We start from the raw sequence: 19356 nt of genomic DNA, 5'->3' as shown, positions 1-19356 counted from the left end.
AAAATAAAAAATTTGAAAGGAATATTTCATTTTTTGGAAAATTTAAAAAATATTTTAAAAGATTTAAATTTTAAAAAATTTATAAATCTATAAAATATTGTTAAAATTTATAAAAATATTAAATAAAATTCAAAAGTTCAAAAAATTAAAAATAAAAAAAATTAAAAGTTATGTCCAGAATGAATCTAGACATATTGTTGTCCAGATTCTCATTGAATTTAATCAACAATATGTCCAAGTCATTCAAGATGATTTTTCAAAATTATATAAAGTTTAAAAAATATTAAAAATTAATTTTCTTTAAAAAATTGATGTGTATCAATTTTTTTAATTCTATTGGTACCTTTTAGGTGTATAAAAAATTAAAAGAAATATTTTATAAAATAAATAAAAATAATATTAATTTTTATTAATTGTACATGTAAAGTTTTTTTTAAATATATAAATATATCTAATTAAAAAAGCGTATAAATTAGTTGGTTACATGGCTTTCCTAAATGGTGTATCAATTATTTTATAACCTAAAAGTTTTAAATAATTTGATGTATTCATACATTTAAAAAAAACTTTACACATATGATTAATAAATTAAAATTATTTATATTGATTTATTTTAGAAAATATTTTTTTATTTTTTATACATCTACCAATACATTGATACACATGTCAATTTTTGAAAGATAATTAATTTTTAGTATTTTTAAACTTTATATAATCTAAAAAAATATATTGAATGAATCTGGGCATATGATTGTTCAGATTCATTTTAAACTTTAACTTTTAATTTTTTTTTAATTTTGTAACTTTATTTAGTTTTTAATAATGTTTTAAAAATTATAAAATTTAAAATATTTTTTTAAAACATTTTTTTTAAATTTTTATATGATTCCAATAAAAAAAACTAAATATTCCTTTTTAACTTTTTTATTTTTAAAAAGAAATTAAATCTTTTATTTTTGCTAATGTGCCACTAGCAATTATTGCTGACATGGAGCGTCGTATCAATGTCATTTACAACCACATCAGCACTGTAATAATAAACGTTAATCAAAAGACTTATTTGACCAGTTTTATTATTAATTCAGAAATTCAATTGTGTGCAAAAAAAAATCGCAAAAATTTAATTGAATTTTTTTCTAAAAGGTTTAACAACCTTTTAAACCATTAAATCTAAAAAAAAAGTGATACAATATATTAGAAATTTAGATATCAACAATCATGGTAGCTGTTCCGAAAACAAAAACGGATTATTTGTCCAATTAATTTTGAAACTATGACAAAAACCTACTCTCTTATTTTCAATGGGTATATACTCTTTTTTAAATATTTTTGGTTTTGGGTTGGTGGTGAAATTCGAGGAAAGGAAATTTTAAATAAAATTTGAGTGTTGAAATAGAGGGTGTTGGAGTGAAGAAGGCCAATCAAATATTGCGTATTACTTTCGTTCTGAAGGTCTTTCAATCCTTGACTTGGAAAAACAAATAAACTCATCTTTTAAATTTGTTAAGGTTTGGTTAGCATTGTTTTGAAAATTCTGTAAAAAAATATTTCTAAAAAAATTGGTTCAAGGTTTAGGTTAGTTGGATATAGCAATGGGAGTGCTAAAAGCATCTAGATTACGTAAGCACTCCCAGAGAAATTGCTTCTGCAACCAAAAGCACTTTCAAGAAGGGCTTAACCAGCAAAACAGCGTAGCTGGTAAGGAGGTGCAATGGCTATTGGCTTATGCATTTTGGGGTGGAAGCACCTTTACTAATTCTTATCTATCCAAGTACAAAGTGAAATGATAGAAGCCTTCATTCAAGCTTCCAACTGCTACCAGTTTAAGATTTTCAGACCCTGGTATTAAGTACAAATTGCAGAGTAGTTCTTCAAGGTATGCCTAGCTCCTTTTTCGGTTATTTCTTTTGGTCAAGTTCTCGATGAAGACGCTGCATCTAATAAACTTCAAAGGCTGTCGAGGCTAAGGTACAATATTCCGAATCAGTATTAGATCAAACCATTGTTTTTTGTTCCTTCAAACACCATGAGATGAGATTAGGGCCATGAAATTCAACACAAGTCGAGGTACTTTTCCTGTCAATTTTGTCACCTCCCCAATCCGCATTAGAGAAAGCAAAAAGAGATGAAGAACATGACGATTTGAGTAGGAGACCATGGTCTATTATACCTTTTAAATATTCAAGTATTCATTTCACAACTTGCCAATGGTTGACAAAAGGTGAGTGCATGAATTGAGTTGCTTTGTTGAATGCCATGGTTATGTTAGGTCAGGTAAGAACCCACCACTTGTCCGAATAATGTAGGATCTTCAAAGTTGTTGGAAATGTCTAGCTAATATTGTTTGCGGAGAAGATGGTATTGTCATAGGACTAGAACTTAAGCCTAACAAATCACACGACTTTAGGCACTTCTTTTGCTTCAAATCTGCCTAAGTTAGTCTTACTCTTAAAAATGAGAATTTACAAAGTAATTTCTCTAAGGCATTGAAATAAAGCGGGAACAACTTGAAAAGACAAAGAAACTTGAATCAAACAGAGAAGTCACAAGAAAACAATAGCACACCAAATGTTTGAGTAAATGCTCTAAAAAATATTTTTAACTCAAGAATGAAGTAACGAAGGAGATACAATGAGATGATTACAAATGAGGGGCAAAACCTTTATTTATAGTTGAACTCTCCCAGATCTAATGATACTATTTAAATTATATTGACGGTCAAGATTAAAACCTATCTATAATATGAGAGTACTAAGGGATTTAAACTATATACAATCTTATCTCTTACGATTTACAAATATTAATTATTGGAGTGCTTTACTGAGCTACCAATGTTTCAAGTAGATAGGTTTCTCCATATGTTTCACAAGTGGAGTCAGTTCAAGTGGGTCAAATGAGCCTCATTTAATCAGTTGACCTCCATGAGACTATTTGTGTACATTCATCATGAGTTTTGATTCGCGGCCCGTGATATAGAGATAAGGATAGCTTCATGCATATTCACACGCCTCAAAAGATCCCAAATATACTTTGATTGAGAGAGTTAAAGTCCATTAGGTAGTCAAGTGACTTTAACACCAAGAAAATAGGCAAGGGAACATAATCTTTAAGGGCAACAATTAACTCAGGTTGTCAAATGATAAGTTGAAGAAGAGTAGTTATTGAACTTGTCAAAATGAGATCATAAACATACACAAGGCAGTAAGTTGTTTTATTTATAGAAGAATAGATAAAAAGAGAGTTGTCAGCTTTGGATCCTTTAAAGCCAATTTTTTGTAAGCTAATGTGAGACAAGAAAACCTAGCTCATGGGGCTTGTTTAAAACCGTATAAGGACTTCTTCAAAGAAAATGAATGGTATAGCTTGGTGGGATCTCTAAAGCCTATGGATTGTTCCATGTAAACCAACTCTTCAAGTGTCCCATGTAAAAATGCATTGGATACGTCGAGTTGACGGATAGACTAGTTAGAATGGATAATAATAGATAAGACTAGACATGTCCATGGGTCGGGTTGGGCCCTAATAATAGATAAGAAAAGAAGTATCCAACCTTTCTCTCCTTTCACAACCCACACCACATGCCATATACTGCTTCAAATACCCAAAACAGGCATTGAGTCGCTCCAGTCTGAAGCAATCTGACCCTGCTATCTAAAATTGAACCTTCTAGCCTCCTCCGTCATCATATCAATGGACCTCAATTGACCTGAAGAGTGGACTGTCCCTCCTCACCGGTCCCTCAATCATTTTCGGGACATCCTCCATCCATCAGACATCATGTTTCCGTTGAAACCTCTCTTTGGCCAACATGTAAGCAACTCGATTGCCCCCTCTCTTAATATGCTGAAATTTACATCTCTCATAACTCAACACAATTCGTTTTGCTTCCCATATGTGGCTACTTATTTCCGATCGATCAATGCATGTCGAGCTTCGTTATAACCACCAAGGAATCCCCCTCAACCTCCACTGCCCAAAATCTCAACTCCCGTGCAAATCTGAGAGCCTAGGTACTAGCCAACGCCTCCGTCGCCGTCGCCAACGCATTCGGTACCTATCTATTCCATAGGCAACCTGCTCCCATTATGAGAGCAGTGTGCCACCAACGCATCATAATTTTCTCAAAATTAAATTATTTAAAATTTGTCATTAATAAAGCAAACAACAAAAAATGGGAAGTAGAATTTGAAAGAAATAAAAAGATTAGATTAGGTAAGGTGAAGGGTCAAATGTCAAAACCAAAGCAAAACGCTACCAATATCTCTCTCCACACACGATTTTCGGCACAAATCCATTCACCAATATACTGTCGTCGAATCACCCAATGAAATCAACATAAATTATTAATAAAAATGAATTCGCCTATACAGAGACACAAGAACAGACATTCTTAATATTTTGAAGGCACAGCCTAAAGTTGCCTTTGCTTTTTATTTAATAAAACCAAATAATCTTCAGTGTTTCTTTATGTAGAAAAGAAAAAGGAGATAATTGAAATTGAAATCCATCGTTTAGTTTCAAGTCTTTTTCCTTTCACACGTTTTCAATCATTTTCCGTTTAGGCAGCTGATCACGAAATTATTTCTGTCCGAGAAAGCTATAAACTCCTTTCCACAGATTTTCACTTTAAGGAGTTGGAAAATATTAGATTTCAGAACCTTTTTAAATACACTTTCAGTTTTTGCCAGATCTTGCTCTATTCTTCACTATCATCTTTCCGTTCAGGTAAGTAAATATTTGTAGTTTACTTTCCTTTTGTTTAAATAAAGTTCAGTTTCTGTTTGGTTCCCAAGAAAAAAAAATCGTTGTCTCATCTACAACCTGTGTGAGCATTCAGTGTCTTACACTTGCTTAAACTAGATTTGATTATTTGAATGTTGTTTTAGTATTTCAGTTGTTTATGCTCGAGCTTGCTATTTTTTTTCTCTTCTTTTTCTCCAGTCATTAAGCTTTCTTGATTATTTGAGATATAATGATATTAAAATAATCGAAAAGGTGGTTGAAATCGGGAAAAAATGATTACAGTAATAAAACCCGATTTTAAGCTCTAGTTTTAGGTATTGTTTATGTTTTTGGTCGTTTTGTTTTGTACTTCTCAACCTAAGCAAGCTCGGTTACCGCTCTGAAGTATTGCAGTTATTTTAATTTTTTGAATTCAACAATTTTAGGATTTCAGGTTTTTAGTTAAAAAGCACATGTTTACTTGACGACTGTAGAGTTATTGAATCCAGGACAGGACTGGAATTTGTCTGGTTTTTGTGTTTGCCTGGTAACTTCGATCTTTTGTCAAAGGACTAGCACATGGTTGCTTGCTTTGTGAAGTTACTGGTTGAAGATTATCTGGATTCTTTGGTGGTAGTTAGGCTGATTCTTGCACATTTACTATATAATATGATCCTTAGAAAACGAATGGAAGGGTCTCGTAGGTTGTATTTTGTTGGCTGCTTTCTGTATATTTTTGGTAAATTTGATTGAACTAGGATCTCATCTTAGAGTTAATGGCTGTAAAGTTGCTGTTTGAATCTCAGATCTTTGTTAATTTATTTTATCTGTAACTATTTGGTTTTGCTTTATTTTAACACAGTGTTTTGAAAACATCAGGTCTTTATGCTGAGGGTGTCTCTTTCTTTTATGGAGAATTGGCAACTGAATGACTACTAAATAATGCTTAAAGGCTCTCACAATCTGAATTTTGTGTCATTTGTTGTGCATATATGATCAGACGAATTTAAATAGTATGGGGATCTTTACACGCAGGTTCTCAACTTATGATGGCCTCTTTATTAGAAAGAATTATGTGTTTATGTGTAGAAAAAGTTACATAGATGTGGAAGTTATTTAACTTTTATTCTATCTTTGTGACTGCAGTGTAGTTAGTAGAAAGCCGAATGAGAGCATGAGGCTTATTGTAACAGCATTTGTTGGAGTAGTTTTTGGCTTCTTGATAGGATTATGTTTTCCAAAATTGTCGTTGACAAAGGTAGACAAACTATCTCTTAATTTTATTTTCATCATTTTGCTTCAATTCAATAATGATCTTTTTCATCTATATAATGGAACTTCTATATTTGTCTGAATATGACAGTTCAGTCTATCAGCCAGCATTCTTACTGCTATTGATTTCAAATACACCGAGTACACTAAGTTGGGCCCCTCAAGCTCAACTCGTGTGTCCCATCCAGTTGGTAATAATGGTAGCTCTGCTAACGTCACATTAAAGAAGGTATTCCTTCTCTCCTAATCTAGGCATTTCAAAATTATCTGAGAGTTTTTTTTTAAACCCTTGTTGTACAGTTTAGTTTTCTGCACTTCCACTTTATTTATTCAGGTCGAGCTGTTTCTCCTGCATTATAGGTTTTAGGTGCTTGTTGAAGTGGGATTGGGAGGTTTTCCTTGTGAAAGACACGGAAATAGTGTGGCCTACATGCCATTCAAACTTTTGGATGCAGAGGCATTTTCTTTTTCTTTCTTCATTCAGTTTCTTGCAGAATAATGGTTAAACACTATAGTTCTCATGGAAATCCTGGTTTACCTGTTGAATAAAATACCTAGACTATATATAAGATGAAAAAAGCCATCTATTGCACTCTTAGCCTAGCATGTCTCCTACCTGACTGAATATGTGCATGTATCATCTATATATGCACACATCTAGACCTATGTGTGAGTTGTGTGCATATTACTAGTACTTGGTATTTTGGTAGACATTGCTTTATTTAGTGCTGGCTTATTATCCAAATGCGTTATTGGAATACATCTTTTACAACCACCATGTTCCTAGATGACATGATTTCTGTGTTTGATGATTTTGTAGGACCTGAATAATATGGTGCTAGTCTGATATGCCATGTTTTGTTCTTCCTTTATGACTCTGATGCAGATTTGGGTCCCATCAAATCCTCGAGGTGCAGAAAGACTACCACCAGGAATTGTTAGAGCTGAGTCAGATTTATACTTACGCAGATTATGGGGCAAACCCAGTGAGGTGTTTTTCTTGAACCCGTTTGGCATACAACATAATTTGAGCCCTGAACTTTATTCAACTTTCAAATGCACATATGACTATGTTTAGCTTTGTCCTGTGAAATTAAATTAGTTTTGTTTCAATTGAATAACTTTTGTAAATGGACAACCTTTCGTGGAATTGCTGGAAACATCTCTTTCTACAAAGCTTCTTGTTCTCCATGTTCCACAGCATATGCTAAATTATAACTAAAAAGATCAGACTTTGCTGAAAACATCTCTTATACAAACCTTTTCAAGATGCCTAACACATTGCAGTATCTAAACAAATTGAAATATTAATGTCTTAAGAGGTTGTTTGCATTAATAAGTTTATTCATGTGATCAAAATCATTATCATTTCTACCATTCCACAAATTAACAAAGAACTACATCAGATAAGTTTTTCTATTACCATGGTTGTGTTTTGACAATATTGCCATCTGCAGGATTTGACCAGCAAGCCAAAGTATCTTGTCACATTTACTGTTGGTTATGATCAACGAAAGAATATTGATGCTGCAGTTAAAAAGGTGTCTCTCTCTCTCTCTTAGGGGGGGGGGAGGTGCCGAGATAGCATGGAGTTTCTGTTGCCCATGTGTTTGTTTTGCGCATTTCAAGTTCTGTGACTAAAAATGTGCTTCCTACAGTTTTCAGGGAATTTTACCGTCCTTCTCTTTCATTATGATGGTCGAACAACTGAATGGGATGAGTTTGAGTGGTCAAAGAAGGCAATACATGTAAGTGTTCGTAGGCAGACTAAATGGTAAGTAATTGTAATTGGAAAATAGATTTGCAAATCCAAGTCCTGCTTTTACTGGCTGGATGAATGCAATGCTTGGTAATTCTTGGTATTGCTTAAAAGTTTTAAAGATCTAACTATTAGGAATTTTAACTACATAGGTGGTATGCCAAGAGGTTTTTGCACCCTGACATTGTCGCAACCTATGACTACATATTTATCTGGGATGAGGATTTGGGGGTTGAGCATTTCAATGCTGAAGAGTGAGTATTGGACATTGCAAGACTTCTTCATAAATGCTTCATTTCAAGTTCACTTTTCCTTTAAAAGAAAGTTATACAAGACGATGTTTTATTTATTTCATTTTCAGATATATTAAACTGGTGAGGAAGCATGGACTGGAGATTTCACAGCCTGGTCTGGAACCAAATAAAGGGTTAACCTGGCAAATGACAAAGAGAAGAGGTGATCATGAAGTTCACAAGTAAGAAAATTGGGAAAATTATACCATGAATTGTTGAAACCAGACTATTCAATTGAATGATACATAAATATTGTCATTTTCATATTTTGATTCAGAGAAACAGAGGAGAAACCGGGCTGGTGCAATCATCCACATGTTCCTCCATGTGCAGCGTATGCATATCTTTGAGCATTGTTGCTTATTATCATGCCTTAATACTCCATAGGTTTATTAACTAATAGTATTTGTTTTCTTTCATAAATGTAGGTTTGTTGAGATAATGGCTCCCGTGTTTTCACGAGACACATGGCGGTGCGTATGGCATATGATTCAGGTATAAGGGTGTATTTCCCGCTTGATAGGTTTCAAATTGTTTTCCTGGCGTACATTTTATTGGTTTTGGTGTACGATGTCCAGAATGACTTGGTCCATGGCTGGGGTCTTGATTTTGCCCTCAGAAAATGTGTAGAGGTCAGGGTCCTGTTATCCTTTTTATCTTTTTCTCTTATTCTCTCTGTATTTGTATGTTCCCTTTACGAATGAATTATTTGTTCAGTGATCGAATTACAATACAACTATTTATTAAAGTATGGGTATGTTTCTTTATAAACAGCCCGCCCATGAGAAGATAGGTGTAGTAGATTCTCAATGGATTGTTCATCAATCCGTTCCCTCTCTTGGGAACCAGGTAATGACAACATTGATTTTCTCCTTTATTATTATTAAACGTTTGATATGCTTGAATGAAGCACTTAACATAATTTGGTTTTTGTTAGGGAGAGTCATTAGATGGGAAGGCACCATGGAAAGGGGTATGCAAACTTGTTTCTTGTCTCCCCTTCGGCTTTTTTCTTTCTATAATATATATACAAACGCACACAGGAGGGAGGTTGCAGTTATTTGAATCTCAAATTTATAAAATGTTGCATTTTAAAAGCAGTATTTTTCTATTATGGAGAAATATTTGTAAGATGGTAATTGACATTTAAAAAATTAATAATGTGAGTTGTGGAATTGGCAGGTGAGGGAGAGGTGCAAAAAGGAATGGAGTATATTTCAAACGAGGTTTTCAAGGGCGGAGAAAGCATACTTGAAGGAAATAAATTCAACATCTCATTAGGAATATATATATATAGCAAAGCAAAACTAGAAAAGCTAACCCTATCATTATTAGTTATTACCCCACCCCCGCATTGGGATTTCATCGGATCTTCCAAGTATTCATTCACAAAACCTCACTCCCAATACCTGCAATGGTTGCGTTACTAAGCGAGTCTCAGATTTTATTTTAGAACAATTCTTCTTCTTCTTCTTATTCACATAAAGTTTGATGAAATGCATCATTGTTTTTGTAACCACAACTTTCTGGTCCCCAAATCACATTGAGACTTCAATTTCCATTTTTTTTACTTTTTGAAATTGGAATCGGAATCAAAATATTCGTTTGTGTGGGTAATGAATTTATGAGTTTGGTTGATTCGGGTGAAGTTTTGGTTATATTTCTATGAATAAAATTATTGAGAGCATCTTGGCCAGCTTCATTGCCACCGCATTGGCTGCAGCTTCCAAAAACATGATAGGATTATGAGGACATCTGTGTCTTTGCTTACTGACTGTAATCTTTCAGATTTTAAGCCCTTTCAAAGATTGGAAATAAAAATGGGAACAAAAGAAGTTTGGGCAACAGTTATGAATTAAGAGAAATGATTTTATTAGATTACGGAAAGTGGTATGGCAAGAACGAACATGATTAATATGAACAAAACCAACGTGGCATCCATGACATTGAATGAGCTACAAACACTGGAAAACCAGGGTTGTTGAGGCACATCATATTCCTGGATTTGCAAGATTTAGCCCCCCCAATCACGACTAATCATTTCAAATTGGCAGTTTGAAAAAAACCCAACAAAAAACTGGGTGAATTAGAGGGCTATAAACAATTTATCAAAATTGTTCTGCTTTTTTAAATGAATTGATGCAAAATCTATGAAGCAATTCCGAGATTTTAACTTTTTAATTCAGCTGTTGGATGATTGAGTCTTTTAACTAATTTTCTGGTTAAAATTAAAATAATTGCCTGGAAAACCCACTCTGATACTTGTATTAAACAAATATCGGTTAGTGCCACACATCATTATAAAATTCCAATAATAAAAATTATCTTATTTCTAACAGAGAGGAGTATCATGCCATGGCCATGCTGCTTTCCTTGACATTTGTGTTGACTCCAGAATTAGTCCCACAACCTTTTGGCCTGTCTTGTAACTTCTATCTATAGAAATAGAAATTGCCTGGAAGTTAGCTCATTTGCTAGCTCCAACTTGTATTTCAACATAGGGTTGAAAATGAGCTGTTCTTCCTCCTCAAATCCAATAATTATAAGCATTCTCATAAACAAACAATCAAGGGGAACAAATTAAGGAATTCCATAAGAACATGTATGAATAAATTGTCTCAAAACAAAACTTCCCAACATAGGGAAATCACAGGGATCTCAAACTAATGTATCAGAGACTCATTCTAAGTAATAATACATCGCTCAGTGAATGAAATATCCTCCACCAAGTAAAATCTCAAATCATGAAAAAGAAAAAAAGTTATATACAAACCGAGAATTTCCAAGCATTTATCCAACTCTTCAATCATTCTGCCAAGGAACTGGAAAAACATTTTAAGCTGGATAAAAGACAAGGCTGCTCAGTGAGGTGTCGCAGTCGTTAATCATTCAATCGAACCCTTTGTCAAGAATCGCACACCGGCAGCACCTCCGACTAGCCTTTACAGGTACAAACATCTCAAGTTATTCCAAGAATCACCCGTTTTCTCTAATACAATTTCCAGGCAAAAGAAACTTGTATTTATCTGCATTCTCTAGAAGAAATGATGGAAGATGAACGGCTGAGTAGGAATGAGGGATAGGTCCCATTTTCCCGATTATTTCCTTGAATGTGTACTCCTCCGGAAGCATGTCGAATAGATCAGCACCCTTGCAGATTACTCTCTGAATCCTTTTCGGGTTCAAATAGTGTGAGAACCTCACTCTATCATTATGGCTGTAAGCTTTCATCTTAAATATGAACTCACTGATGTGGCGAAAGCAAAAGCTGCAGTGCCAACCCGCATCTGCCAGAATCTCATCTGACTGGCGATAATGAGCATACCTTGTTTTCCCTGTTTGATACCTATGGACAGATGCCCTCCAGCTGTTGTTATCCACAAGAAACTCAAAGGAATAAAGATAATTCTTTAGCCGAAGATGAAGCACTTGAGGTATGTCATCACACCACCTGAGGAGGTTGATAGTATGTCTGCTTGGTATCTCATCAACATCCGACATTATCAACAAGTCATCGTCTGTAATTCCTGCAATTTTGAGAAGTTGGTCTAATGCTACTCGCTGCAAAGCCTCCTCAACAAAGGGGTTTTCTGCTTTCTTAAACCTTCCTCCGATTGTCCCATAAGTCAACCGGGGCTCAACAAACTTGAATTGATCTCGATTGCTAGCAAAAACCATAGGCTTTGGAATTCCAGTAAATGTGGAATTAGACTCGAGAAGAACAAACTGTGTAATGTAGGGGTACAACTCTTGCCACCGTAGAGTAAGAATATCCACCTCATTACTAAACAACACCGCATCATAAACCCGTCTTGGAAATTCACGAATCCCCCAACCGTGAAGTTTGCAGAGCGTCTCCATCGACACATTTTCATGATAATAATGTGGGATATCATGGAAAGGTTTGGGTGGTGATTCCCAAAGTGGCCGAAGAAAGTACGAAATCTTCTGGCCATGAAGATATATACCGAATATACATGTCGGAATCATAACAAATACAAAAATGTAAGTTTTGAAATCAATGCCGCGCAGTATACAACGGATTCTCGACATGCTCAACCGGCTTGATTCCTGTAGCATACAGAAAATACTATTATTAACACTAATCAAATTATCAACATATATATAAATATCAAACTAACATTTAAAACAAGTCAGTCCAACTCCAAATACACTAAAGAAGCGTATAAATCTAGCTGGGGAAGTAACCATCCGTGCCCCCAATAAGTATATCATAATGTAGAAGGGGAAATTTAAAGAAGCAACGGAATATATGCAGCGTAATGAGCTTTCAGATTCTTAGAAAAGTATGATAGAAGCTAAAAAGTATATATAAATTTATTTATGTAATAAATAAAAAAACATAAGATTCCTTTCAAAACTAGCAATCCAATACCTTAAAGGCAAGTCAAAAGTTTCGTAAACAGAGTCCCCAAATATTTTATTTGTTGGCTTTCTTACATTTTTGGCATCAATTTCTTTTTTTTTTTAGAGTTTTGGTTGAAGAAAGCTAAATTGTATTAAGCTCTTCAAAATAGTAATGAATAAAACTCAACAAAATAGTTAAATCTGATTAATTTGTAATCGATAACAAAGATCAAGGAGCAAACTGTGAATGCCCAAATCAAAAGCAAAGACATTTGTGTGAAATTTAATTGAAACCCCCCAAAAAACAATAAGATCAAGAGCAATACCTAGCAGCTAAGCCGTAGATAAATGATGGATATAGTTAAGATCTAAAAATTTTGAACCCCTCACATTCCCACTTAAAATTAACACCTAAAAATCGAATAAAAGAGATGAGAAAGAGTAAAATACCTGGCCACAAACATCTCCACAGATATCATCAGATTTTTTAGAACAATAATGTCCTCCTCCTTCATTCATCATCCACCACATATTTGTTTTTCAGAAAAAAAGAAAACCCAAGAAAGAGAAACCTTTTTAGCTTCCGCTAAAAAAAAACCCAGATAGATCAAGTTGAAAGTGTCTAGATCTCCGGCTCCCTCTTTTCTCTACTCTAGCGGTTAGCTATAATCTCTGTAAAAGAGGAAAACCCAAAAAGGTCCAAGGGAGAGAGAGAGAGAGAGAGTGATCTGTGATGTTAATGAAAAGGATTAACGGAAAAATGACGCTTTAAATAGTTAGTTTATAGAAGCGCAAAAAAGAAAAAGAGGAAAGGAAAAGGGAGTGTCTGTCTATCTGTGAATGGGTGGCAGTTGTTAAGACCAATGCCCCAATGGAAGATAGAAGATACAAAATAAATAAGAAGGTTTAAAAAGAGTGAAAATAGCCGTTTCTCTTGTCCTCTACCCTCTCTCTCTACCTTTCCTTTAAATAAATTTCTTCTGTGGAAGGAAAGAAAGCATCCTGTTTCTCTGCGTTTACCGTTTTACCCTTGGGTTTTCTTTTCTTCGTGGCTAAGTCACAGGTGATGGGGTGAGGGTAGTTTAGAGAATATGGATAATTCGACCGGGTTGGATACGCGTTGGAAATTGGGGGAATTTGACTTGGCTCACTTACGTTTCATCACTCACTAATCTCATTTCATTTGAGTTGATGCGACTGTGTCGTGTCCTCCATTCCTCCTCCCTTTTTTTGCTTCTATCCAGGTAAGTTTACGCCTACAGACACGTGGCTCTCTCCCATCTCCATTGAGCCGGATTTTTTCTTTCTTTAATTAAAATGGTTGAGCCGGGTTCTTGCTAATCTTGCCTTTTTGGCTTAATCTAGTTTACCTTTTAAAATTTCTAGTTTTATTGGGGCTCATATTAAGATTTACATATTTTTTTATTTTTTAAAATAATAAAGATTAAATTAATTATTTTTATTAAAAATATCTATTTCTATTATTAAAATGTTATACGCCACTTGTACTTTATTTTAATAGAATGACTAATTTAGTTTAACTCGTAATCCTTATAAATATTCCGAAATTTTACAAACATTTGGGCTTACTATAAAAAGAGTTTCAGACATATAAGAATATTAAAATTTTAAGGCTTCTGCCATGATTTAATTAAAAAAATATTTTACCGATTGGATAAAAAACAACTTTTTGGTTTCAAAAGCTGTGCCAACAATGGTAAAAGTAAGAATGATTCAACAAGTCCTTCCTCTTTTGATAAAATGGGCATTAGTATTTAAATTATTTTGATTAAACTCTGTTTAATATATTCTTAAATAGTTTTAAGAAAATTTCAATTCAAGCTCAAAAAACAAATAATTGGAATTAGAATTTAATTTAGATTATTTTTAAAAATGTGAAATCCGGTTGAAAATCATATTTTATTAAATAAAAAAACCAAATAAAATAATTCAATCTGCATCTAAAATTGAAATATTTTTTAAAAAAAAGAAGAAGAAGATCAAAGCCATGAATTTGAGCTACCTACAACTCCACTAATCTTAAATTAGATAGAACAGCAAAAGCAGCGAAAATGATTAATTATAATAAGGAAAATAACAAATATAAAAGAGGAGGAATGTGGGTCCTACCATGAGGATGCCCGGTGATTTGGGCGCCCCTCGCTTCTGTTAAGCTTCCGGAGCACATGGTTTAATCATTCAATTTTTCTCTACTTATTATTCCTTTTTAATTTTATAAAAAAACAATTTCCCTTTTCACATTATCTTTCATTTTTATTGTTTTTCGCAGGGTTAATATATAGTTTCTCCCATGAATTCGTTCCATTTTTCCTACATTGATATTTAAATTTGTATTCTATTATGTAGTAACTTATTTTTAAGGATTAACATATAATTTGTCCCTTAAATTTGTCTAAAAGTATCTAGTTGGTATCTCAATTTCTCTAAAAAATTATACATTTTTAAATTATTTATATTTTTTAATTTATGTCCACCACATATCATACTAAAAAGCTAACACGTGCCACTATAGGATTGACAATGCCATGCTAGCATAAACTAGCAATGTTAGTGTGAGAGTATTAACCTAGATAACGAAATACAAGTTCAGGTACTAACTAGGTGTTGGGATGAAAACGAACACGACGAAATATCGCAGAAACACAATCGATATTCTTTCGCTCACGAAAAATCAATTTGGTAATTATGGCAAATCTAATAACACAATATATCAACAATCAATGAAAATCAACCACAATATTGCAAGCAAAAATAATAAATTGAGACGAGCATTTTTTACGTGGAAACTCCCTTAACCCGTCTCCGTTGTCGGATTAGGGTTACGAAATATTAGAGAATAATTCAAAACATTTAAGTTCAAATAAAAACAATTATGTATATCATCTAATAACATTTAATAATTCATTTTAATCAAGAAAGATATACACTTATGGGCCTTAAACCGAGCCTACGGGACCCTAAAAATAGTTTGAAACCAATTAGGGACTATTTTGAAACAAAGTAGAAAAAATATGGAAAATTTGAAAATTTTTTAAAATAGAGGTCACACGGCCGTGTGACAGTGTCACGGGCCAAAGTAAAAAGCCCGTGACCATGGCACAAGATAGGCCCATGGAGGTCGATCGATTAGATGAGGATCATTTAGCCCACGAGAACTGGCCCGATTCTAATAACTATTGGGGAAGCTTGTCAGATTGAAGTCTAGTTGGCCCGATAATGAAAATATGGCAACATAGGCTATTTTTAATAAGTAGGAGAATCATATCTTGTAGATTTGATATGATATGATGTAATCTTGTAAATCCCCAAAATTAAAGGATAGGCTAATCTCATCCGTCGATATAATTTGATCTTAACCGTTGGTTTTGGGAGAGCTCAACTATAAGTAGAGAGCCTTTCCCTCACTTGTAAATGATCCATTGTATGTTGAATTATTAAGAGTAACAGAATTCTTTTAGCATTTACTCAAACACTTTGTGTGCATTCTTTCTTTGGCTTTCTGTTGTTCATTTGTAGCTTCTTTTGGCACAATCGCTTTCGCTATACAAATTAGTGTCTTAGAGGAATTCTAAAGGAATCTTCACTTTTGAGTGTAAAGGCTGACTTAGGCGAGTTTGGAGCAAACGGATCGCCTAAGGTCGTACGAATTACGAGACAAAAGATCTAGCCCCGTGACAAGTGGTATCAGTGCTATTAGTTCGAAGACACTATTGGGATATCGAAAGAAGTTGTTGATCAGAATGAACCAATTTAGACCCGTGGAAGGGCCAGAAAAGCAAGTCGCTCGAGGGACATGCTAACTGTTTTAGAAAATTAAGTAGGTAATCTCGAGGAGTACATAGGGAATATGAAGGAGACGCTTGAGTTGGTCGAAGGACACATAGATGGGTTTGACTCAATGGAAGAGCAAATCATAGAATTTGTGTTGGATTATCTCGGTGCCAATGTAAAAAAAATGAATGGATTAGTCAATTCCACTGCGAAAAAGCTGGCAGAGAGGGATGATACTCTCGAGGATATGGTGCTAGCCATGAAGAAGGAAATCGAAGAGCTTAAGGAGGAGATCACAATTTAAAAAGCTGCTTTGAGTAATGGGATGTTGTGTTTAAGGTTGAAGCAACAAGCAATGAATGTTCCCAAATTAGAGAAGTTCAAGGGTGCAAAGTCCGCAAGGGACGTGGACAACTTCTTGTGGGAAATAAAGTAATACTTTTGAGCGATGGGCATCGAGGATGATGTCATTAAGGTAAACACTACTTTAATCTATTTTACTGATGTGGCTCTCTTGTGGTGGCGTCGTAGGTCTACGAATGAAAAACGTGGTGGGAACGCAATTGGGACTTCGGAAGAGTTCCAAAGAGAGTTGAAGAAGCAATTTTACCCACAGTATACCGAGAAGGAGGCTCAGGCTAAGTTGTGTCGTCTCACGTAACAAGGCACTGTTCAAGAGTATGTTCGGACATTTAGCGAACTAATGCTTCAAATCTCTAACCTAAGCGAGAAAAATGTGTTTTATTGGTTCGATGATGGGTTAAAGTTGTGGGTAAAGCATGAGTTGAGTACACAAGGAATCACCAAACTTACTGTAGCCATGGCCGAAGCAGAGTTCTTTGTTGAGCTTGATTCAACGAAAAACAAGTTCGAGTCGTCTAAGCCCAATGGAAAGGGCAATGGTGAGAGAAACCATGAGGAAGATGAAGAGGGACATAGCGATGATGACAACAGTACCGATAACACAAGTTGCAATGGGAAACCACGAGATGCGAAGAGGGGATCCAACAACCCAAGGGACAAGAGGAAGATGATAAAATGCTTCATTTGTCAATGACCATACATGGCGCGAAAATGTCCGAAGAAATCGATGATTTTGGTTATCAAAAAGAAAGATGAGCCGAAGAAAGAGGCGAAGCTGTTGAAAAAAAGACATCGAGGGTTAATTCGATGGTGGTCATTCCTAAGAAAAGGAATGGTAGAGAAGGGTTAATTTTTGTAGATGCCGACATTGTAGGTTAAAAGAGGAGTGCTCTTGTCGATATGGAAGCATCGGACTTGTTTATATCGGAAAAGGCTGCGGAGAAACTTGGTCTCTCGATTAAGAAATCAAATAAAAAGATCAAGACGGTAAATTCTAATGAGGCCCCAACTGTGGGAGTAATTCGTAATGTAGAGCTGTAAATTTGCAATAAAAGGGAATGAAGATTTTGAGGTAATCCAATTAGATGATTACGATTAAGTACTTGGCTTAAACTTCCTTGTCAGGATTCAGACAGTTTTGTATCCATGGATCGATCAAATTCATATTGTCACTGGTCCATTATCAAATGTTATTGTGCTGGTACATCGGGATATGAAGGTTAGGACCAAGGTGTTATCATCAATCTAACAAGTCGAAGATGTTTCGTATAAGAGAAACATTAACTCAATAGAACAGAATACTACGAAAGCCCTTTCGAAAAAGTTAGTAGAGCATGAGACCGATATGAGATCTGTGGAGTCGGCTATGGAGCCGTCACTTTTAGGAAATATGGGTTGTGTACCGGACTTCGAGAGGAAAAAAGTAATACAAAAATAGTCGAAACGAGAAAATGTTATAAGTAAGGTACATTGCGAACACTCTGATAGTGTTTTGAATTCTGACTTGTTGGCTTGGCAAGGTCGTAGAGGCCCTTTCAAAGTTCTTAAGCAAGAAAGCCGAGGGACTGTAGGCGGTACAAAGTCAAGATGTAAAAATCCATGGGATTCCAATGGGTCGGGAAGAGGCCAAGGCAACGAGAGAGTTCCAAGGTGAATCAAGTCAATGCCATTTGAAAGTCACAACGAGGACGTTGCGAGAATGGGTGGGGAAGAATGTCACAGGCCAAAATACAAATCCCGTAACCATGGCACAAGATGGGCCCTATGGAGGTCGATCAATTAGATGAGGATCATTTAGCCCACGAAAACTGGCCCAATTTTAAGAACTATTGGAGAAGCATATCAAATTGAAGCCTGGTTGGCCCGATAATGAAGATATGGCAACATAGGCTATTTTTAGTAAGTAGGGGAATCATATCTTGTAGATTTGATATGATATAATGTAATCTTGTAAATCCCCAAAATTAAGGGATAGGCTAATCTCGTCCATCGATGTAATTTGATCTTGACCATCGATTTTGGAGGAGCTTAACTATAAATAGAGAGCCTCCCCCTCACTTGTAAATGATCCATTGTATGTTGAATTCTTAAAGTAATAGAATTCTTTGAGCATTTACTCAAACACTTTGTGTGCATTCTTTCTTTGGCTTTCTATTGTTCATTTGTAGCTTTTTTTAGCACAATCACTTCTGCTATACAAATTGGTGTCTTAGAGGAATTCTAAAAGAATCCTCACTTTTGGGTGTAAAGGTTGACTTAGGCGAGTTTGGAGCAAACAAATCGCCTAAGGCCGCACGAATCGCGAGACAAGAGATCTAGTCCCATGACAACAGAGCCCAGACCGTGTGGCTCAAAAACATAGTCGTGTGACTACTTCACATTCTCGTGTAACTAACTCTGCCTATGTCACATAAGGTCACACGACCATGTAACTCATTATGACCGTGTAGCTTAAGATCACACGGTCGTGTCGCTAGGCTATGTAACTCTCTGTGCTCGTATGGCTCAGGGTTACAAGATCGTGTCACCAAGTCATGTAACTTTTTGTGCCCATGTGGACCAACTTGTACTGAAAACAAATACGACACACGGCCGTGTGAGTAGACCATGTGTGACACACGATCGTATGGCAGCCCATGTCCCAGGTTGTATGTACCTTAAAAAGTTTGCAAAACAAGGCACATTTTCATCCAAAACTTAAGTAGCAAGCCAAATCAAAATCAACCAATTCCATATCTTAAAAACACATTTAATAGGCCTAAAACATGCCAAAACATTCATTTTAAG

The 19356-nt window shown here is 35.0% G+C and overlaps 2 protein-coding genes across 5 annotated transcripts; one reads left to right on the top strand and one right to left on the bottom strand.

The window, feature by feature from the left end:
* Nucleotides 1-4232: 4232 nt before the first annotated feature.
* LOC107946244 (uncharacterized) lies at nucleotides 4233-9663 on the top strand. Of its 4 annotated transcripts, none has more exons than XM_016880485.2 (15): nucleotides 4233-4725; nucleotides 5602-5757; nucleotides 5869-5980; nucleotides 6086-6223; nucleotides 6881-6985; nucleotides 7452-7535; nucleotides 7653-7768; nucleotides 7906-8007; nucleotides 8115-8228; nucleotides 8324-8380; nucleotides 8475-8541; nucleotides 8625-8678; nucleotides 8821-8895; nucleotides 8984-9019; nucleotides 9229-9663. In XM_016880485.2, exons 2-15 carry the CDS (start codon nucleotides 5738-5740, stop codon nucleotides 9325-9327), a joined length of 1179 nt encoding a protein of 392 aa, XP_016735974.1. In that variant the 5' UTR covers nucleotides 4233-4725; nucleotides 5602-5737; the 3' UTR covers nucleotides 9328-9663. The 4 variants fall into 4 exon arrangements, with proteins under 4 accessions (XP_016735974.1, XP_016735978.1, XP_016735975.1 ...); XM_016880486.2 differs by lacking the exon at nucleotides 4233-4725 and adding an exon at nucleotides 4802-4825; XM_016880489.2 differs by lacking the exon at nucleotides 7452-7535.
* A 955-nt stretch (nucleotides 9664-10618) lies between these two features.
* Nucleotides 10619-13373, bottom strand: LOC107946245 (uncharacterized). Its single transcript, XM_016880490.2, has 2 exons — nucleotides 12865-13373; nucleotides 10619-12117 (listed from the first exon to the last, which is right to left on the bottom strand). Exons 1-2 carry the CDS (start codon nucleotides 12943-12945, stop codon nucleotides 11023-11025), a joined length of 1176 nt encoding a protein of 391 aa, XP_016735979.1. The 5' UTR covers nucleotides 12946-13373; the 3' UTR covers nucleotides 10619-11022.
* Nucleotides 13374-19356: the final 5983 nt, after the last annotated feature.

Source organism: Gossypium hirsutum, chromosome D12 (assembly GCF_007990345.1).
Source record: "Gossypium hirsutum isolate 1008001.06 chromosome D12, Gossypium_hirsutum_v2.1, whole genome shotgun sequence".
NCBI lineage: Eukaryota > Viridiplantae > Streptophyta > Magnoliopsida > Malvales > Malvaceae > Gossypium > Gossypium hirsutum.
This window is presented reverse-complemented; position numbering and strand designations above follow the sequence as displayed.

What these genes read in the sequence shown, in the direction of transcription:
- LOC107946244 (XM_016880485.2), top strand. Translation starts at nt 5,738, where the DNA reads ATGGGGATCTTTACACGCAG. An exon ending in CAAAATTGTCGTTGACAAAG is followed by an intron (nt 5,981 to 6,085) that starts GTAGACAAACTA and finishes TGAATATGACAG; the next exon opens with TTCAGTCTATCAGCCAGCAT. An exon ending in TTGATGCTGCAGTTAAAAAG is followed by an intron (nt 7,536 to 7,652) that starts GTGTCTCTCTCT and finishes TGCTTCCTACAG; the next exon opens with TTTTCAGGGAATTTTACCGT.
- LOC107946245 (XM_016880490.2), bottom strand. Translation starts at nt 12,945, where the DNA reads ATGTGGTGGATGATGAATGAAGGAGGAGGACATTATTGTTCTAAAAAA. An exon ending in GTGGAGATGTTTGTGGCCAG is followed by an intron (nt 12,118 to 12,864) that starts GTATTTTACTCT and finishes TGTATGCTACAG; the next exon opens with GAATCAAGCCGGTTGAGCAT.